The following is a 20,027-nucleotide window of genomic DNA, read 5'->3' on the forward strand; positions in this document are numbered from 1 at the left end:
CTGCTTTTCCCTTCTCACACCACATGTGCTCACCAAATTCCTGTCACCAGCCAGAACAGAAGAAAAAAACCAACTCCACAGCACTCTGCAATAGAGTATAAACCAGAATTAATCAAGTACAAACAAAAATAAGTATCACTTATTAATTTACCTTGTTTTCACCTCTCTTGTTGGTGCATTTTTAGACTGGTTGGGACTGGAAAGGGACTCCAGGAGATCAGCAAAAGGTAAAGCAGAACTCAGTGCAGCTTTTAGACACAGGTCTAAAACAGCTCACAGGGATTTGCCCATATGCTGAGACTGAGTTCAGCTTTCAGGGGTCTCTTTGTTCTTCCTGCGATTACCCAGTCCACGTCCTCCTCAACCATCCAATTCCAGCACATATTTCAATTCCATCCCTGAGCAAGTTACATTCTTGCCTTTCCATTTCAATTTCCACAGGGCAAACGAAACTGATGGGAAGCATTCTGCCAAAGGTATGGTTATTTTCCCAGCAGCCTGACATGACTCCAAATCTGGATATTACATTTAATGTTCCTGGGACAGATGCTGTCAGGCCTTTTCACAGTATCCTCTGCATACTCAAACTGCATCAACTCTACAGCCTCTCAAGTTTTCAGAGACATTGCTGACAATTTAACACTGCAGGGCCACCTCAAACATTTTTCATCCCAAAGCAGGGGAAAGGATAACTGTGAAAGCTCACACAGCAAAGGGTGAGGTTTCAGAGCCTCTGATGCATTTGTTTGCCTCAGCAGAAGGTACAGCAGTGTTCTGAGGGCAAACTGTGTGATACACACATAAAATATACTAAATGTTTGCAAACTGAAGCAAGGCAGATTTGGATTTGATATTAAAAATGAATTCTTTACAGTGAGAATATTAAGACACTGGAACAGGCTGCCCAGAGAGGGTCCCATCCTGTCCCATCCATGGAATTGTTTAGTTCAAGGTTGGATGAGACTTGACAACCTGGTCTACTAGAAGGTGCCCCTATGCACAGCAAGGAAGTTGAAACTTAATAATCTTTAAGGTCCCTTCCAACCCAAACCATTCTGTGATTCTGTGAAATTAATAAATGTACAATGTCACAGACCCCCATTTCCACATGAGTAACTCTTCTACCTCTGTTCCTTAAAACAAAGTTTTTAAAACCAGTGATTATCACCTTCCACCTGAGAAAGAACCCTTGGGGATAAAAGGGTTCCACTTGCTTCAAGACAAGCATAGGCTGGAATATACACAACATTACTCTTTCAATTCATTTTTTTGCAAGCTCAGAATAGAAGAGTATTAATAAATTTTAAAAAAAAGTTGGTGTTGATCTAACTGCTGACCTTTTCGTCTGTAAACAAAAGACACCTTTGTTTTTTAAGCAAACAACTTAGCAAATATGAAACCTGTTCTGCCAGTGCTTGAAGATGACCCTGTCCATACAAATCAGTTCTTGCAGAAACAGAGATTTCTAAATGTGTTTAGAGAGAATGCAGGATTTCCATGACTTCAGACCACTGAAAACAATTTACTTCAAAACATCCTGTATTAGAACCAAGCTAGTAAATAAATAAACCAAAACCAGTGCAAAACTCTACCACATTAAGCCCCTATTCTAGAATCCAAATGTCTTTAAAAGCATCACCTTGAAAACAATACAAATTTCCTAAGGACTTCTCAGAAGCTCACAAGCCCATGCTCGAAGGCACGTTTATCATTTTCAGTTAAAGTATGCTAAATTTCTTGCTTCCTTTTGATCAGGAAACTGCAATGCTCTAAATTCAGTTGCCTTGGGTGTGTTCACATACACATATTGTATTTAAATCAATATTAATTTATCATATACTGCTCATAACCAACAGGCATCAGCTGGAGGACGCTTTCTTTAATTTAGCCACGTACATGGGACCCCACGCTCTCCCTTTCTCTGGGAGAACCAGCAGTTCATGCTGCTGCATTCCACTGAGGAAAGTGAATTCCTGGGAAACACCTCTGGCCATCCCACTTATGTCCACAGGCACCACATTGCTGCAGGAGCTCAGGATGAGATTGATCACATCACTGTTTTCTGCCCTGGAGAGGGTGCACGTGGAATAGACCAAGGAGCCACCAGGACGCAGGGCTTCAACAGCAGACCTGCAGAGAACAACAGGAAAAAGGGGGAAAAAATCAACATCAAAAGTGACATACTGCTAGTGGGAGAATGTGTACACTTATAAATCCAGAGTAGAAATAAATATGACAAAAATAACATTACAAAAATGTCTTAACTTTAGGTTCAGGAAACCACCCACAACACAATTTTGCTTTTCATTTATTGCTGCATTCTCAGTTAGCTGAAGGTTATTTTTTACACCACAGTGACAAGTACAAAGCAGCATCCATTCAGAATATACATCAGGCACCCCTGTCCTCAGCACTGCTGTGAAAATGCACAGAATGGGTTACCCCACATCAAAAGGGCCTGTTAGACACTTGGCAAGATGCTTGTGTCAACCTGCAGTAACACCTGAATTAATGACTGGGCTGTTAATTTAGAAACATTCCTGCTGATTCTGCAACTCATTCAGCAGGTAAGAGGATTTGGGGGTGTCACTGAGGCCTTAAAAACCTCATTTTTTAAGGATCATATATTTATGTGCCCTTCGCTTATAAACCTGCTGACAAATTTTGACTAAACAAAGGTAAAATACTGGCTTAATGCCTGAAAGCTTCACAACTACTGTTGGGTGGAGGGAACAGAGGCTCTTTACCACTGAAAGTGAATTTAAATAAACTGCTTATTTCCCACTACAAGATCTGCCAAGTCCTTACTCAGACACATGAAACACAACATATAGAAATGAGATATGCAAGTTGTATTCACCTACTCCAAATTAAAAGAGCAAGGAGAAAACTCAAAAATCTTGCACCACAGAAGTATTCTTCAAACCTGGTACCACCACATTTCTAAAAGAAGCTACACAAAAGATTAATTTTGCATTTAAAACACTGTCTGAATATAAATCCCACTAAATCATATGTTTTTAAGCCATTTTTGGGTCAAAGACTGCATTGTAAGCTGGTATACAAACAGCTACGACAGGAAAATAATACATTAAATACGTTTGTTCCCTTAATAAGATTTCTTTAATACCAAGAAAACCAGAACATGTGAATGGTGTAAATGACACTGAATAATCAGAGACTTGTAGATGTTGCTGACAAAACTGTGCCCAAACCCCAGGGGAAAAAATATCCTGGGACAAATAAAAAGAAGAAAAGTAACAAACATCTCCTCAAACCAGATGAGGTGAGCAGTCCCCAAATGCAGAAAGTCTGATTCCAAGTCCAGATAAACAAAGACAATGGAAATAGCAATTCCTCTAGAAACATGCTGAGGACTTCCCAAGGGTGATAGCTGACCAAAAACAGTTGAGAAAGGAAAGAAGAAAATACAAGGGGGAGAAAAGATAAGCCATTTCACAGAATTGTAACTTTTTGGGAAAATAATCAATAAATAAAAGCTTTAGCACAAGGGGGACCAAAGCTGATCCCAGCTTTCAAAGCTGCTCTGAAAGTCCTGTCCAAAACAATGTGGGAACACCAGGACATTGCTTCAGACAATGATAAGACCAGGTGAAAACTCCTGAGAATTACATCAAACCTGTTTCACACATGAAATGCTCAATTCTTTTATGAGTCTTGATTATGATAACCAGTGAGCCAAGTATATATTAACAACCACAGTGCACCCACATATGTGGACTTACCTGCTAAATTCAAGCAAAGCAGGGATGTGCAAACTTGCCTTCTCATGGACACCAAACCAGCAAGAAAGCCTGATGCACTCTCTCTTGGCCCCACTCCCATCTGGGGAAATTAAAATCACTTTTTCCCCCCATATATTGGATTTTGCTTTTTAACTTTCACATTAGAACTCAAAGAGAACAGAGGTGAAATCTAAATGGGCTGTCATGAAGTCGAGCTGATCTTCAGATTTTTATCAGAATCCACCCACATAACTCATTTTTGACAGCCTTTCCCCTGCCAGCTACACCTTTTCCATGCATGCAGGAGTGCCAAGCCCTGAGGGCAGCCAGTGAGCCTGGGAACGCTTCAATGTGACAATTGAGATGTACTTTTAGCAAACCTGAGAATTTTACTCAGAGAAGCAGATAACGGCAACAACTTTCCTTCCTCTCAGACTGCACTTAGACGAGAGAGAAAATGCTTTTACCATGCAAAAGTGGGAAAGGTAAAAGATGAAAAAACAGATGTAGCTACAGGTTACAGGTTAAAAGCCTGGACACTTGCTCAATGTCCTTTTCTTCCCATTCATGACAACATTTTCAAGGGCACCATGCTGCTTCAACTGAGTCCATCAGAGGAAAGAGCAGCACAGGTCTCTGAAAGAAAACTTGAAAATCTCACCTCAAAACCCCCTTGTGTCTGTCTAAACCTCAACTTGTGAATCTTCACTGGCCCATGACCCAAAAAGGTCAGCCTGCTCAGCACAGCTCTCTTTATTTCCAACCTGCAGCAGGAATTAAAATATCTGAGGAGAATTGCTTGAGGCAGCAAGGTTAATCAATGTATCTATCCATCCTGTCAAGAGCAGCAACAGCTGTTGCAGTGCCTGTGCTCAAAGGCACACGGGGTGACAGGGCTGGGCCAGCAGAGCCAGCGAGTTTGGTCCTCTCCTCATCAGCAGCACAGAGAATTCACTCAGGACAGGACCTGAGCATCAGGGAATTTGTGCAAATGTATTTAACCAAACTCCTCTCAAACCACTGGAGGGGAAACCGGCTCATCCAAGGGCCAGGCTGGAGATGAGGCACAACTTAGTTCTTAACTCCACCATCTAGGAATTAAGATTTCTCTTTGATTGGGGATCTTAATTATCTGCTCTTAGCTGAAGGAATTCACTATCTGTTACTTTGTGACTCCCAAAAATGGGAAGTCAAATCTAGAACGATGAAGATACCAAAATATTTTTCCACCTTCCTCTTATTACAATGTTAAAAAAACCCCTCACATTATTTAAAAGTAGTTAATCAGCAGTTCTTTTTCTCTTAGCAGCACACATTACATTTATTTATTAAAGAGCTAAAACTTTCAGCTGCTATAAACATCTAGTTAATATCCTAATGCTATTTCAGGTACATATATTTCCTGTAATGAATTTTATAAGCTTACAGGCACTACTACTGCAAGGTTTCACGCTTCACATGAAGAAACATCAGAAACACACATTAAGAGCCCTGGAAACTTTTTCTAGAGCCTTTCTCTGTTCATCTCATTCCACAAGTTCTGTAAAACAAATTAACATATGCAGATTGCTCCTTTTCTCTTTCTAAATGAGACTTTACAGCACTAACAAAAAACAAGTAAAGATATTATATATTTATATTTAATATATAATATATAAATATTTTATATTTATATTTTTGCAGGGTGTGTCTCTGGGTATAGGTTCATATTGTACTGTGGAAGTCAGAGATACAACAGATGCATTAATCTATCCTAACTCCCTGTATTACAGGAGCACCAAAAAAGACTTAGGAAAGAATATATTATTTCAAAGCTTTTTTTTTAAATTTTAGTTTATTTCTCAAGATTTACTAAAAAAGAGAAAACAAAACAGCATTACTGTTTAGTATTTCAGGGGAAAAAAAAAAGATCATGCTGGAACCACATGACAAACCCAAAAAACTCTTCCATGCAGCTAATATGCAGTTAGCCAGGGCTTAAAAAGGATTTTTCCCACTGACAGAAAAATCTTGGTGTCTCAAATACCCTTTTAAAATTGGACAGTAACAAAAATATATATTTCACACTATAGGTAGCACCTGCATGTCCAGCCTATCCTCTGGCACGCGGGTTTATGTTGCATGCCATGGGAAGGGGCAGCATTAATTATGTTAATAATTCAACCATTTTCTGTATTAAAGTCTAAAGATGACAAAATTTTAGGGCAATTCTAAACTAACAAAACACTTCAACAGTGCCATCTTTTGGCAACTGCTATGTATTTCTGCTCAATAGGCAAGATAATGTCTCATCAGAATAAAAAATGCCAATTCTATTCTTTTTATTGACTTAAAATATCCACATTACCTTTTGCCTCTCACAAGAGTCCAGATACTTTGTGGCAATATGACCTGCATGTTAAAGGTTTTGCTTTTATTTCTTTGAACCTGGACAAAATGATAAAGGAAATCCTTCTGTGTCAAAATACCAATTTTTTTTAATACTTTGTGATGGGCAGTGACAGTAGTTCAAGCACTCCCTCTGCTCCTCTCTAAATAAAATTTGCTCCTGTGGAGAAACACTGTAGCTCAGAATAACAGGAGAATCATGAAAATCCACTGCCTTTTTCAACATTAAATTTGATTATAAATAACAGCAGATACAAGCATCAAATCCCTCTCAACTAAACAACGAAAATCCACAAATCTCAAAAACCCAAGCCTGTTTCACCCTAGACAAGATTTGTCTCCAAACTCCTGATAAGCAACATTTCCATTGCAAATAATTCTAAATTATTCTAAAGGAAAGGCAAAAAACCAGCTAGAATTATTGACCTTTCTCCTTTAATGCATGGTGACTTCTGGAATATTCATACTGTTAAAAGAGGGATATGAGACAGCCCAGGAAGGAGAAAGAAAGACCTTTGAAGCCCACTAAAGAGAACTTCAGGGTTAGTGGTTATCCTTACAGCTCACAAAACACACAGAGAAAGCACTGAAGGTGGAATTAAAGCAAAATTTGTGCCTGAACTCAAATATGTGATCCCCAAAAGCTGCTGAGTAGCTTATTTGTTCAGCCATACAGTTATTTATATATTCAATAGACCTGACTTTGCAACTTACCCTAAGGACTTGATCCATAAGTTATTCACAGGGTGCTGCCACACTTAAAACCAGAAACTAATTATTTTAAGATAAAACATGATGGAACACCTGGTGGAATACCAGGAGCCACAGCAGCGGCCACAGCACTCACATTTTGTGAAGAAATTCCAAGCAACCATGTAAAACCTCCAATAACCCCATCATAAGTGCTTTGGGGAATGGCACAGCACAAACACACACAAAATATTCAGCTTTTGCAGGATAGAAAGTGGCTAAAGACTCCTGCCATCCACACAATCCACAGCAGATTTGCTGGTCCAACAGCTGGAATTCTCAAAAATTCCCAGTGGACCTAACTGAGAAGATGGTTTTGGACAATAAAAGGATTAACTGGGCAGCTACAGAGGAGCAGAAGGAAAAACTCCAGGGGAAAGAGCTGAAGATGGGATGAAGCAATTTCCAGCACAATTTACTCCACACAGCAGAAATGGTACATATGCTAAATAGATGATATTTATAAACACAATTTTTGCATTCACTCTATAACCACAAAAAAGCCCAGCTAAGAGCACACAATTCCTCTCCTGCGGAAAACTCCACAATTCAGTGAGAATACAGAGCTGTTTAATTACTCAGAGATGCTGTGTATAGAAGAGTTCCAGCAGTCTGAATGCCTCTGCTGAGTTTTCTAAATTGTATTCTGTTGGATTTCTGTTCTGCTGAGCCCTAACACAAGTTCCTTTCAGCTGCAGAAACCAGTCTAAGAATAATTACAACATCCATAACAGTTTAACCACTATGTAATTGGGCATTCAAGCTTAGCCCAAAATTTAATTTCTCTCTGAGAACTGCTAACATTGGTAAATTTGCTTTTGGGAACCACTGTATTTTGTGTTAGCATTTAGCATCAGGAATTGAATATTTCTTTTTTTTTTTAACTTTGCAATTTGTGTTCTGCATGAGCACTCCAAATACTAACAAGATTTGCAGTGTGTTCTTGGATTAGAGCACTCAGCAGGGATGCTTTGGTTTGGGTATGAACAATCATTACAATCTCAATTCCCTTCAAATCAGCAGTGCCCTCATTGCTTAGAACATTTGCAGTTCAGCATTTATATCACTTATTTACATTTCAGATTTTATGCAGGCTGCAGGGAGAAAATTGTTGCATCAGCTCCTTCCAGATCTTCGTTCTCTGAAGCCTCTATGTACTTAATTAATTACATTGCACTGCAAACCCTACTTTTCCTTCCTTAACTTCCCTCCCTGATGACCCCAGCTTCCCTCAGAAACAGATCCATAAAAACAAATTAGAGGTGAAGCACTTCCTTCATTAAGGAGGGAACCTCGAATTTTAGCTGTTTCTTGACAGACATAAAATACAACTCCACTCTGCATTTCACTCTTATTTTTTTGTTACACTTCATCCTCCTGCTAAACTGAAATAATGCTTGGTCCCTCAAGCTTCACTTTCAAATCACAGGATGGTTGGGGTTGGAAGGGACCCAATGATCATCCATTTCCAGTCCAACCCCCAAACTATCCCAAACTGCTCCAAGCCCTGTCCAACCCGGCCTTGGACACTGCCAGGGATCCAGGGGCAGCTCCTCTGGGCACCTGTGCCAGGGCCTCAGCACTCTGACAGCAAACAATTTTTTCCTCTTGTCCCATCTAAACCCACACCTTCTCAGTTTGAAGCCATTCCCCTGGTGCTGTCACTCCAAGCTCTTATAATGCATTTCTTACACTACCCTCAATGAAACTGCTGGGATTCAGCCTTACACTTGTTTTTGGTTACAGATACAGAACCAAGGTCAGGAACACCTGGGAGCATCAAGCACCAGGTAACCTGAATCAATGAACCAGAGAGAGCCCTGCATGAGCTGGCTGTGTAAAAAGCAGAAAAGCTTTCCTTTTTTTTTTTTACAGTAATATTCATGGAGGCTCAGCCCTCCTGAATATTACTGCAAGTACTAGAGAAGGGATTCAAACTCCACTTTTTATTTATAATTACGCACTCCAGTCATTAAACAGAGCCTTGCATAGGGAAGCATTCCAGAATTTTAGTTCTAATGCACTTGTCACAATCCATTCACTCTTTTGTGATCTTGCTTTATCATTTCCTTTTCCCCCTTTCACATGGGATCTGAGATGTCTTTAGAACTGGGAATTCATTCTGAAGTGATCAGGTGAACAGAACAATAACCAGTCAGTGGACAGCTATCCTTTAAATATTTTACCCAATAACACAAATAGCCCAATCAAAAGGCCATACATACTTTACCAATAACCCTTATAAACTCTAACTCTTGAAAGTAACCATCCTTGTACTACAATTTATATAGCAAAGGTATTTTACTAATTTATATAGCAAAGGTATTTTGTCTTTACAAACTCTTATTACTGTTGCTAAGGTAAAGAACATTTTCAACACAAAGTTCTCTCTCTATTTAGGAATAATTCAATTAAATCTGATTTGGGTTGACAGGAATTTTTTTTTTTTTAATCAAGATTTCTGCTGCCATGAGTTCTCCAGGATTACAATGTGGAATGATTTATGCAAATTCTCAAAATTTCTCTGCATGATGTATGCTTCCTTTTGCTGCAGGTTCACAAATTGGATTTTCCATGTCAGATATTGAAAAGGGAAAACTGGAACAGGTCAGTGTTTTAAATGTGATTGATTTCTTCAAAGGAAATGGATGACATGATGCATTACTGCAATAAGATCCTCATATTTCTGCTATAAATCACAGGCTTCTGCCAGGCCTTTTTCAACTGGAAGTCTTGCTAAACTATCCTGAACTGCAATGGGAACTTTCCATAAAAATTTTCCTTTTTTTTTAATAATACGTTATTTTTCCCTCAATTTGCTTTGACAGATGGACTTCAGGCATGACTGTTACTCCACAAATAACATTCAAGGTTTTATTTTAGAAGGTTTTATTGAAAATTTACTCTTTTTTTTTTTCCCTCATGAGAAAAACTGTGCAGTTTGAAATGCTTCACAAATACCAGCCCAGAGCTGGTAGCATTAAAATGTGTAATACACAACAACCTGGCCTTGGATTACTGGGTGCATGTTCTCAAAAACAAACAATCCTCTCTTTCCCCCACCAAACCTCACATTGTTTTACTTTTTTACCCTGCCACTTAGGACTGGGAGCCTTTCTGTGCTACAATCAATCAATATGGAATATATCTAAACCCATTTTAACTGTGTATACCTCAATTATTTTGATTTTACATCAGGCTCTTGTGAGTCATCTCCAAATGGACATTCCTGCAAGTAAGAGCACCAAGGCCTCACTGTTGGTATCACCTACCCAAATTTCCACATCCTCGTTATCTCTGACCCACTGGTTACTCTAAACCACATATTCCTGGCATTATTTCCAGAGGGAGAATCCTGGGTTGGTTTATAAAATCTTGCTCCCATGTCATTTTTATTAATTAATTACAGGAAGTTCCTTTAGCTTTTTGCACAATTCTCACCTTAGAAGCTGGAATTGCAGGGAGGACAGCTCCTTCCTTTGCATGAGCCTGAGCACAGCTTGCTGAGGGTCAGCAGAGAAGAGCCAGCTTCTGTCATTTGAACAAGGAGCATCAACCAGGACCTAAACCATTAATAAAACAACCATTATTTTTAAAAAACTCAACAAAGATGGTCACTTTTTGAACACCAAAATATATTAAATTTTCTTTCGCCAATATGAAGAAAATTTTATTTTCCATTTTGGGGGGTGAAATGATCCCATTACTAAATTAGATGCTTTTATGGGGTTAGCAGTTGGGAAAATTAAAAAATTAGTGCTCTGAAAGTAAGATTTACCTGAGCAGCTCCCTCTTGTTGTCCTCCCCTTCCTAATTACACATCATGCAAAAATTACAGCTACCAGGTCTTCAGAATTCACTCCTAACACTATCCAACACAGGAATAAATGCACCACAAATTTCATGAAGTGTTTCCTAAGGCTCTACAAATCCTGTACATGACTTTATTCCCCTTGATAGGTCAGGAATTTTTGTGGGAGACCAGAAAAAAAATTTAAAAAAGAAAATGAAAAAGACAGCAGCATAGCAAGAAGAAGAATCAGGATGCAGAAATATAATTTGGCAATAATAATGTTACCTTGTCATAAAATTCAGGCTGAAGATCTCCAATCTGCCTACCATCCAGTTTAGAGACTGTTATCAAGTTAATGACAGGATCTGGGATGAAGGATTCTATTGTCTGCTCCAACCATCTTGACCTCAAATCATCATATTCATTACAGTGAAAATAACCTTAGAAAATTAAGGAAAAACAAAGAAAAGTAAACACCAAAGATAAGTCTCCATATATTTTTTCTGGGTTTTTTTTTTTTCACAAATGTGAGGAGTTAGACCCATTTTGGAAGTTTCACTGCACTGCCATGACTACCATGGAGTTTACACCTTATGTGCCTGGGTTATTGCACTTTTTAGAATACTGTTGAATTTTTATAAACCTAAATAAATTTCAACATGCTCCTACAGAGCAAACCCTAAATATTTACTAGCAAATCCTTCTGCAGCAACAGACTTCCACAGTAAAACAAACTTTAATCATGACCCAAAACCCCTTTAATCATATCCAAATACTTAGTGCCTTCCTGGGCTCCTTCAGCCACTATCTAAATTAAGTGCATGCCCCACATTATTAAATGGCCTTTTAAATAAATAAAGCATCAATTTTGTCTATCTTGAGGAACATCCTAGCATTCACTGAGGCATATTAAGAATAAAATTCTTCACATCTCCCATACAGCAACAGTTTGGTCTCTTCAGAAGCAGACAGAAGGTAAAGTGTTGGGGTTTTTTTTCTCTAAACCTTCTGAAAGGACAATTCCTATTTAAATTACTTCATTAACATCACCCCATTCCTCTAGAAGAGGGAAGGAGGGAAACCAGCTGTAATCAGCTGCTGCAAGTGGTTATAGTAATGGTCTCACCAGGAGGAGCACAAGGTGCTGTGAGCAGTTTGAAACAAATAAACTGGGAAACAGCAATCTCTGCTTGCTTTAAGTCCTTGGCCCAAGCTGCTGCTTGCTGCTGCCTTCTAAACACCCTGATCATCTCAGAATCCTCCTCCAACCAATTCCTTACCATAAACCTTCTCCCTTTGCCCAGATCTTGCACATTAAAAGACTGCATCTTGCATCATTTCTTAAACTCTGCTTTACATCAGCACACTCAAATTTACCTGTAGTGTTTGCACAGTATTGAAAAAAGAGGTAACAGAGGAGAAGGAAAAAAAGTAAAATAGGACAAGAACAAGATTGCAGATTGCTTACATCCCTGTGCCAACAAATTGATATGGCTTTACGTAACTTCTGGAGAGGTAATAGTTGAGAAAAAATCCACAGAGCTACCCCACTGTTGCCTGTCATTCTGCACTAAAATATGTTAAAGTAATGACTGCATTTTTAATGCTTCAAAGGCAAACAAAGATTTCATAAAATCCTTATGAAACAGCACAGCACTAGGTGGAACACAAACTGTTGTTTGGTTTTTTCCCCCTCCACCAGCACCTGGCTGCATTACCTGGGCAGGCACACTGCAGCACAGCTACAGATTTGCCCCCTGGTGCAGCACAGAGATCCAGAACACGCTCCCCATCCTTCACCTCCAAGGCCAGCACGGGCAGCAGCGAGGCAGCGTTGAGCAGGTAATACTCCTTCAGCCTGCCAGGCTGGTGCTTCTGGGCAGGGAATCTGCCAGGAGCTGCCCTGCTGTAACACCTGAAGGCTGCAGGGAGGTAGGGCAGGGCTGCTGGGAAGGCAGGACGGTATCCCTGCCCAGCCAGGCTGCTCTCCAGGCCAGGGCTCGGGCTGAACCTGTGAAAAATGAGCAGATAATATTGGCTTTCTCATTTATGTACTAGCTTGTGCATGTTGTTAGTGATAAGTTAGTTATTAGTATAAGTGTTTAGAAACAGTATCAACTATATCTCTTTTTAACTGCTTTTAATATCATAGAATCTATCAGTTTAAGTATGCACTCTTGCTCACAGAAATAATACTGTAATGAATAGAATATCCATGTATCACTTATGGAAACAACAGTGTGATTAATGTATTGTACTATAGACCTCAGCAAAACATAAGATGTGAAAAAGGCTTTTGTGTAACCAAAAACAGTGTAAGGCCATCCACTGACCAACCTGTCTAAGTGATAAAACAACCATGACACAAACCAGAGTACCAGAGGACAATCAGAGATACCACATTAAATTTAAGGAGGACATACTAAATCCTTACCAGAGGATGTGAAACAGCAGGATGGAGACACAAGAAGAAAAAAAAGATATTGACCTGACACCCAGGATGCCATGCACATAAGGCAGTGTGTGAAGAAATCAAATAAAGGAGTTGCAAAACATCAGAAAATTAGCAAGAATGTTTGAATAATATATGAAACACATGAATATGCATGTACCTCAGTGATTTAAGAGTATAAAGATAACACTGTTTGTATACACAGAAGTTTCTCTGGCTGTTGGCCAGGAGCACCCCAGTGCTAGAAATACTGTCCTTCTTTGTCCTGTTATTATTAAACTTTAAAAAATTCTACAAACTGCATTCTCTTTTTCACAAACCTGTTCAGCAGCACGGCGTGCTGCCAGCACCACGGCGAGGTCAGCACGTCTCTAGGGTGGAAAAAGGAAAAGCCATTCAATAACTCATCAAACTTGACATACAATCTCACTATTGGATAATTCTGGTGTAACCAGGAATTCATTGTTTTGAGAGTGAAATTAACCATTTTGGTTAGAAAAGTAAATAATTTTAATAGGAAATCAAGCCACTGTTGTTTCTAATGATTGCAATTAAAGCAGCAATTTCTTCTGAAACAAGACAGTCTCCATTTTTTTAATGTAGGAGATATAAATGATGAAGCATAATGGTTTTCCCCTGGGGACAAAGAATAACTGTAGTATTAGCTGTAAACAACAAAAATAATCACACAGACATTAGCTTTACAATGCTCATTCCAGCCAACACTAAAATGCCGTTTTTATAAGTTTTCTTTTTTACATTTTGTGTCCTGCAAACACTGGGCCAGCAAAACTTAACAGATATTTTTGGAAGACAGCAGCGGTATGTGATAGAAACATGCTTGTTTGTATTTCAGTTTGCTCTTTCTTACAGGGATTTCCCCCCCTATCTGTTTGAATTCCTACTAGCAATTTTTCATTTAATCTCAACAAAAAAAATTAAAAAAAATATATTTCTCAGAAGCATTCACTGTCTAAAGCAGACAAACACATTGATCCAATCGAAGAGCTCTTAAGTTGAATCAATTAAACTAATGCTATGGGTGGATACTTTTTGTTTTTTAATAATGAAGTTCTTTAGCAGCTGTGTGATCAAGACCCAAATTCAGTGACAGCCTTTGCCATCCATGTCATTACTAATTCAATTCCTTATCTCTCCCTTCCCTTCCATGTTCCCAAAGCCACAGACCGGACCCTGCTCCATGCATCTCCCAGCTCTGCCGTGTACTGCTTCTCGAAGTGATCCAGAACCACCTGGCAGATCTGCTTCTGGAGCTTCCCTTTCGCCTTCTTCTCCAGCTTCAGAGAAAGCAAGAAAAAAAGAAAAGGAGTAAAGCCAAATTAAACCCTCTCTAGTTCTCACCAGAATTATTAAAATACATCTTGCTAATTATGTCAATTTAGTATCAGTGTTATTGGAATGCTTAGATATTAGCATCAGTGATATTACAATGCTTAAATATCACATCTTTATGTGATGAAGATGTAATAGACATTTCAGAGAGCAAAGGAGTTAAGCTACAGCACACTCTTCCTCCCAGCTCGGCTGGTTAATAAATACCCTCCATACCCACTGTGCTGATAACCCAGTGCCGGCTGGCACTCTGACAGAGATTACCCTACGAAGGAAGGGAAAGAGCTTTTGGCGTCTAAGCAAACCCCGAGGGCAAAAGCTAATTTCCCTCCCTCGGGGCACCCAGCAGCCCTCCCGTCCCGTCCCCGGGCGCTCCTTCCCAAAACAGCACCGGGACGGAGCTGGGGCACCAGGGAAAGCTCTGTCAGTGCCGGAGCAGCTGCCGGCCGCGGGCACAGAAACGCAGGGCACACTCGGCGCTGCGGAGGAGAAACACGGGCAACACACACGGGACGGGCGGGCTCTCTGCTGTCTATTGCTCGCACGGCCCGCGCAGGAAGCGGCCGGGCCCTCCCTCCGCGCTTCCGGCCCCGGCTCTCCCGGCCTGGCTCTGCCTCCAGTCCCAGTCCCTTCTCACCTGCCCCGGGTCCTGCGCAGCCGCCCGGCCCAGCCCCAGCCCCAGCGCAGCCCCGGCTCGGCGGGCGAGCGGCAGCGCCGGGCCCCGCATGGCCCCACTGCCCGGGGCGGGGCGGGCCGGCCCCCGCCGGGAATCGGAGCTCTTCACAGCGCCACGGAACGTAGAGGGGAAGGAATAGACCGGAAAGATCAGCTGGTCCCAACCCCTCGGCCAGGGGTGCGGACACAATCCCCTGGAGGATGCTCAAGCCCCATCGAACCTGGCTTTGAACGCTGCCACGATTGAGGCATCCTACAACTTCCCTGGGAATCTCGTTCCTACTCTTACACTAAAAAAGCAAAACAAAACACAAAACAAAACAAACTTCGTAATTTTTAGCTGCCTTTTCTTTTTTTTTTTTTCTTCTTTACTGTGGCAGCCTGACTTGCCATCCCAACTCCTCTGCCTCACCAATAGCCAAACAGGATTAGACGGCAGCTGGGCTCTCACCTAATCAATTTACAAAAGAAATCCTCATCCCAGCGCCTGCTGGAGGGTCTGATGGCACCCACACCCCCCAAACATCTCTGCTTGTGCCTCACCAGATCTTTTTTCCCATCTGCCCAAGGCTTTAGAAGTGCTACTCAGCTCATCTGAACCACACTGGAGATCAGCTCCAGCTTAACCCACTGCTACTGCTATGAAAAACTGCTGGAGGCTTGAGAATTAATTATTCACAGAAATTTCTGTCACACACTTTCAGATCAAACTTTCCCTGGGGGCAGGAATCAGGAGGACCCCAGTTCAGCTGTACCTGGTTTAGCAGCACTAAAATCGGAGGCTGCTCTCATCTGATCCCTTCGTCTGGACAGAACTGAGACCTGCAAACTGCTCCTCCAAGGAAGAGCATCCAGCAATCACTGTGTCCTAGCAAAACAAAAACAAACCCTTTTGTGCCCATTTGCCAACTCTCTTGCTAAGATCAAGCCTTGTGGAAACAGCAAACTTGTTTAAGAGTGGTTTTAATTAAAGCTTCTGCAGGCTGAACCCAGCCTGGAAATCCAGACTGGAAAGGGGTGCAAAGGTAAAGGCAGGAGTGCTGTTGTATGGATAAATATTTGAGTTTCAGGCACCAGCTAATAAAGACTAAGCGGTTTTGCTCACCTCATGCAGATTAGCTTGAAAGTTGATTTAAAATGCTTCTATCAGAGTTGTGACAAAAGGCCTGGAGGCAAAATAGACATCTCTTGCATATCAAATGTGAAGACAACCTGAAAGGCTTTTTGATAAGTGAGTTTTTCTGACAGACACAGAACAAAACTGGTATAAAAAGTAGTTCTCTGTGGTTGTAATTCTGCCAAGGCAGTACCACACCAGAAAATGTACACAGGAATGGAACTTCACTGTAACAGTACAAAAAAAGGTCTGCAGAATGAATCACCTTCCCCTAAATCTATGGCTATAAATGATAGATGGTGCCATGGACACCAGACTTCCACCACAGAGAGGACTCCAGTTCATCAGCACCACCACAGCCAAACTGCAAACAGCAAAAATGCATCTTGTATCTCTCTTATGTGCTACTGCAAATAAACTTACTTCAAATTACACTTCCAACAGGCTCCATTAGTTATTCCATTTACAAATGAAATACAGTGGGTATGTTCTATTTCAAAATTGAATGAATCTCAGGAGCCAAGAAGCTAACATGATGGCAAAGTTATCGGGCAAGCATCCTGAAGTTACACTACTAAACTTCCCACTAAAATACTGGAATATATTACTGGAAACAATATTGCTTGAATCTTATTTAAAGGGGGAAAAAAGAATCAGTGTTGTTTAACTTGTTACGGTCCATCAATCCTTTCCAATCTCACACCAGAGACCTAATGGATACCAAATAGGTATATTTTTAATAATTTTGATTTAAAAACCTTGAAATCTATGAGTAAGGTCTTTCTCTGGATTCTAGGATGTGACTAAAAGGGAAGACAACTGAACAACTTATTTTAAAGCACTGAGTCTCTCACATTAATTCAGTTAATGAACATTACTATTCCTTCTTAGAAGATACTTTTTAACTTACCTTTAAAATATTTCGTCTAAAATGTATTCAAGACATTAGACGCAGATAATACAAAATGTTCTGCTTAAACAGTGAATTTCTGTGTTCTTAACACTCCTGTATTTAAACACAAATACTCTTAGCTGCATGCATTGATACATTTTGAAAGTCATGCTATGGATGACAATATCTGGCAAAATCTAATTTGTGCTTTTAATTTGCAGCTGCACAATTTTTATCTCTCAAATATTAAGTGCACTATTAAAGCTTTTTATAGGTATACATATACACTCAACTTATTGCCAATCTATCAGTATATTCTAAATGTGATCACATTTCTCCTGCAAAAATATGCAAAGATTCTGTCTATAAGGACTCTATTTCATACATTTTAGGAACATGAGACTTGTAGCCCTTAAATATTTATAGACTAGACTTACTCCCACAAAATAGTAAACACAGGAAACATGTTGAGGCTTTGCATTAGTTTTATTCTATACATGTCATCTTGAGCAAATAAAAAGTCATAGCAGTATAAATTACTGAAAAAACCCCCAGCATAGTAAATAATTACAAAGCATATTAATAAAACAAAAACTTATAAAACCTTTTTGAGTACATTGGTCACATACTGGTAAAATTTTTTTTAAAAGCAAAAATCAAAAATGATACATGTGTCCACACACACAACACACAGTTCATATATAAGCATCAACATTTTAGTTTCTCAAATTTGTTACCACAGCAGTATTTAGCTTTATTTTTAATACAGACTTCCATGATTTATTGTAGGAAAGAAGGAAAACAAAACTGTAATACATTCCTAGAAATTGAAGCTGTAAAAAAGTAAGTCTGCAAAAGTAGAGTCTTTAAGCCAAAAACTTAAGTGGTAACAAAACTAGTGTTAGTAAAGAGGAGATTGCTCATATAAATTTTTGTGCAACCTCCCCTCCACTTCGTATTGTGTTGTCTGAAAGGAAAAAGACCAAATCCTGAGAATAATTCCACTGAATCATGTTCCACTATTAGAATACAACAGAAGTATTCTCATGCTGGTAGTCACATAGAAATTGTTTCCTTCTTTCTCTACACTAGCAAACATAGAGGAATAAACCTCTCCACCTATTCCAGACTTAGTATCCTTAAGACTGATTCCACTTTACTCTTTAAAAAACTTCATTATTTCATTTTAATATGGCAGATGTTTGTGCAACTCCTTGCTGCAAGGGGTGCACGGTGAGGATTTCCAATATCAAAGTGCTGAACACGTAACACATCACATTGTTTCAACACCTAAACTCCTTTGGTAAAACCACATTATTGATTGACAGACCATAATATAAAATTACCAAATACTGCTTCTCCAAAAAACCCCCAAATGGGGGCTTCCTCCTGTCTGTCATTAAGTGGCAGAACAATGAACCTTTACAAATACACCACTGGTTGTCTCTCATGAAACAGTAAAAACATTTAAACAGGAATATAACAAATTGTAACCCTTCTTGTTTAGGTATAACTGGTATGTGATTTTCAACACATGACATGGAAGTGTTAAAGAAATCCTTAAAAACACAGAGTTTCTTCAGTTTGCAAGATGATATTTTAGTATTATTGAGATTAAAAACTGAGGGAGGTCATCTGCATACTGGTTGATTCAGTTTCCTATCAAAATTGATGATTTGATTAGTGCAAATTTCCCTCTATGTGAATTTTCCTGTTTGTTGTAGTAGACAATACAGCATTCACTCTGTATTTTTCCACAGAATTTATTACCTATGTCAAACTCAGTTAACAAAACAAATAAAACAACAGGTAAGAAAACCTCCAGATAGTTCAAACAGCATTATTTTGTATAAAATATATTTATTTTCATTTTTCTATCGTACCCTCTGCTTCAGATTGTCAGAAATATTAAATATGTAGTGTAATACCTAAGAAAAGGTATTGGTACTGTAAAAGAAATATAAGAGTCAAACACACTTTATTTTTATGCACTTGACTATCAGCTTTATAATGCTCCCTAGGTATCATTCCATTGGTAGCAGGAACTGAGCTCCACTCAAACTTTCAACTTGTTTTATAAAAAGGTAGAAAAATATATTCAATATTTGTTTAACCTTTCTATATTCATCCTATCATACAGGAATCTTACAAAATGCTTTAGAATAATTTATTCCCTGAAAAAATACCAACACCTGCACAGCACCTGGAGAAAGGTCTCGGTGGGAATGTACAATCCAGTATTATGGGATCTTGAAGGTGTTTTTCTTCAGGTTTACAGCCATGTCTTTTCACAAGTAAACCAAATAAATCCTGAAGAAGAGCTGGTGATGTGAAAAATAAATGATAAAGTCTGACCATTAAGCACAACAGGATGAACTCCATGTTTAGTTGCCACATACTGATCAAATGTCCCATAAAAAATTTTCCTTCAAGGGTAAAAAAAAAAAAATAATAGGATTTTTAATTTATGTTTTTTTAAAATTCTCTTTGTGCTCCAGTCAAGCAATGACATCATGGGTATCACTGTTGGGTCTTTGGCGTAGAGTCAGCGGAGGCAGAGGCTTGCCATAGAAATCTGTGGAAGAAATTCCAGAGCAGAAAAACACATCAATCTGTCACCTATCCCCTTTCTGGCTCAAACAATGTTTACTACATTACTTCCTTAATGAAAGCCAGGTATTCTATGAGTTTAGAGCTAATTCCTCCAAGCAAACTTTCAAACCTAGTGCTAATTAATGTCTAGAGATGGATTGGCCAAATGAGGGTTTAATTACATTTTGTTATACATGCATCAGCATTTGCAAAATCAAGCCCAAAGGGGATCTGTAAACATCCCTGAAAATAGGAAAGGAGAAATTCAA

At 39.4% G+C, this 20,027-nt stretch overlaps 2 protein-coding genes across 6 annotated transcripts in view; both read right to left on the bottom strand.

The window, feature by feature from the left end:
- Positions 1 to 1,502: 1,502 nt before the first annotated feature.
- On the bottom strand, positions 1,503 to 15,393 carry NSUN3 (NOP2/Sun RNA methyltransferase 3). The gene is made up of 7 exons (XM_005491408.4): positions 15,120 to 15,393; positions 14,318 to 14,427; positions 13,450 to 13,500; positions 12,396 to 12,688; positions 10,963 to 11,117; positions 10,326 to 10,447; positions 1,503 to 2,130 (listed from the first exon to the last, which is right to left on the bottom strand). The coding sequence occupies exons 1-7, from the start codon at positions 15,207 to 15,209 to the stop codon at positions 1,860 to 1,862; spliced, it is 1,092 nt and encodes a 363-aa protein (XP_005491465.2). The 5' UTR covers positions 15,210 to 15,393; the 3' UTR covers positions 1,503 to 1,859.
- Positions 15,394 to 17,633: 2,240 nt separating this feature from the next.
- ARL13B (ARF like GTPase 13B) overlaps positions 17,634 to 20,027 on the bottom strand; it is a 33,266-nt gene continuing 30,872 nt past the window's right edge. For 3 of the 5 annotated variants that reach the window (XM_074531537.1, XM_074531521.1, XM_074531543.1), the window contains one exon: positions 17,634 to 19,741. In XM_074531537.1, the coding sequence (XP_074387638.1) occupies positions 19,665 to 19,741 (77 nt within the window). In that variant the 3' untranslated portion in view covers positions 17,634 to 19,664. The remainder of the gene's footprint in view (positions 19,742 to 20,027) is intronic. The other 2 variants (XM_074531546.1, XM_074531530.1) reach the window with 1 other exon arrangement.

This window comes from Zonotrichia albicollis, chromosome 2 (assembly GCF_047830755.1).
Source record: "Zonotrichia albicollis isolate bZonAlb1 chromosome 2, bZonAlb1.hap1, whole genome shotgun sequence".
In the NCBI taxonomy this organism is placed as follows: Eukaryota; Metazoa; Chordata; class Aves; order Passeriformes; family Passerellidae; genus Zonotrichia; species Zonotrichia albicollis.

Excerpts from the sequence above, each read along its gene's own strand:
- NSUN3 (XM_005491408.4), bottom strand. The coding sequence starts at position 15,209 with ATGCGGGGCCCGGCGCTGCCGCTCGCCCGCCGAGCCGGGGCTGCGCTG. Across the intron at positions 14,428-15,119 it reads CTGCGCAGGACCCGGGGCAG|CTGGAGAAGAAGGCGAAAGG; the intron begins GTGAGAAGGGAC and ends CTTTCTCTGAAG. Across the intron at positions 2,131-10,325 it reads CTGCAATTCCAGCTTCTAAG|GTCTGCTGTTGAAGCCCTGC; the intron begins GTGAGAATTGTG and ends TGTTCTCTGCAG.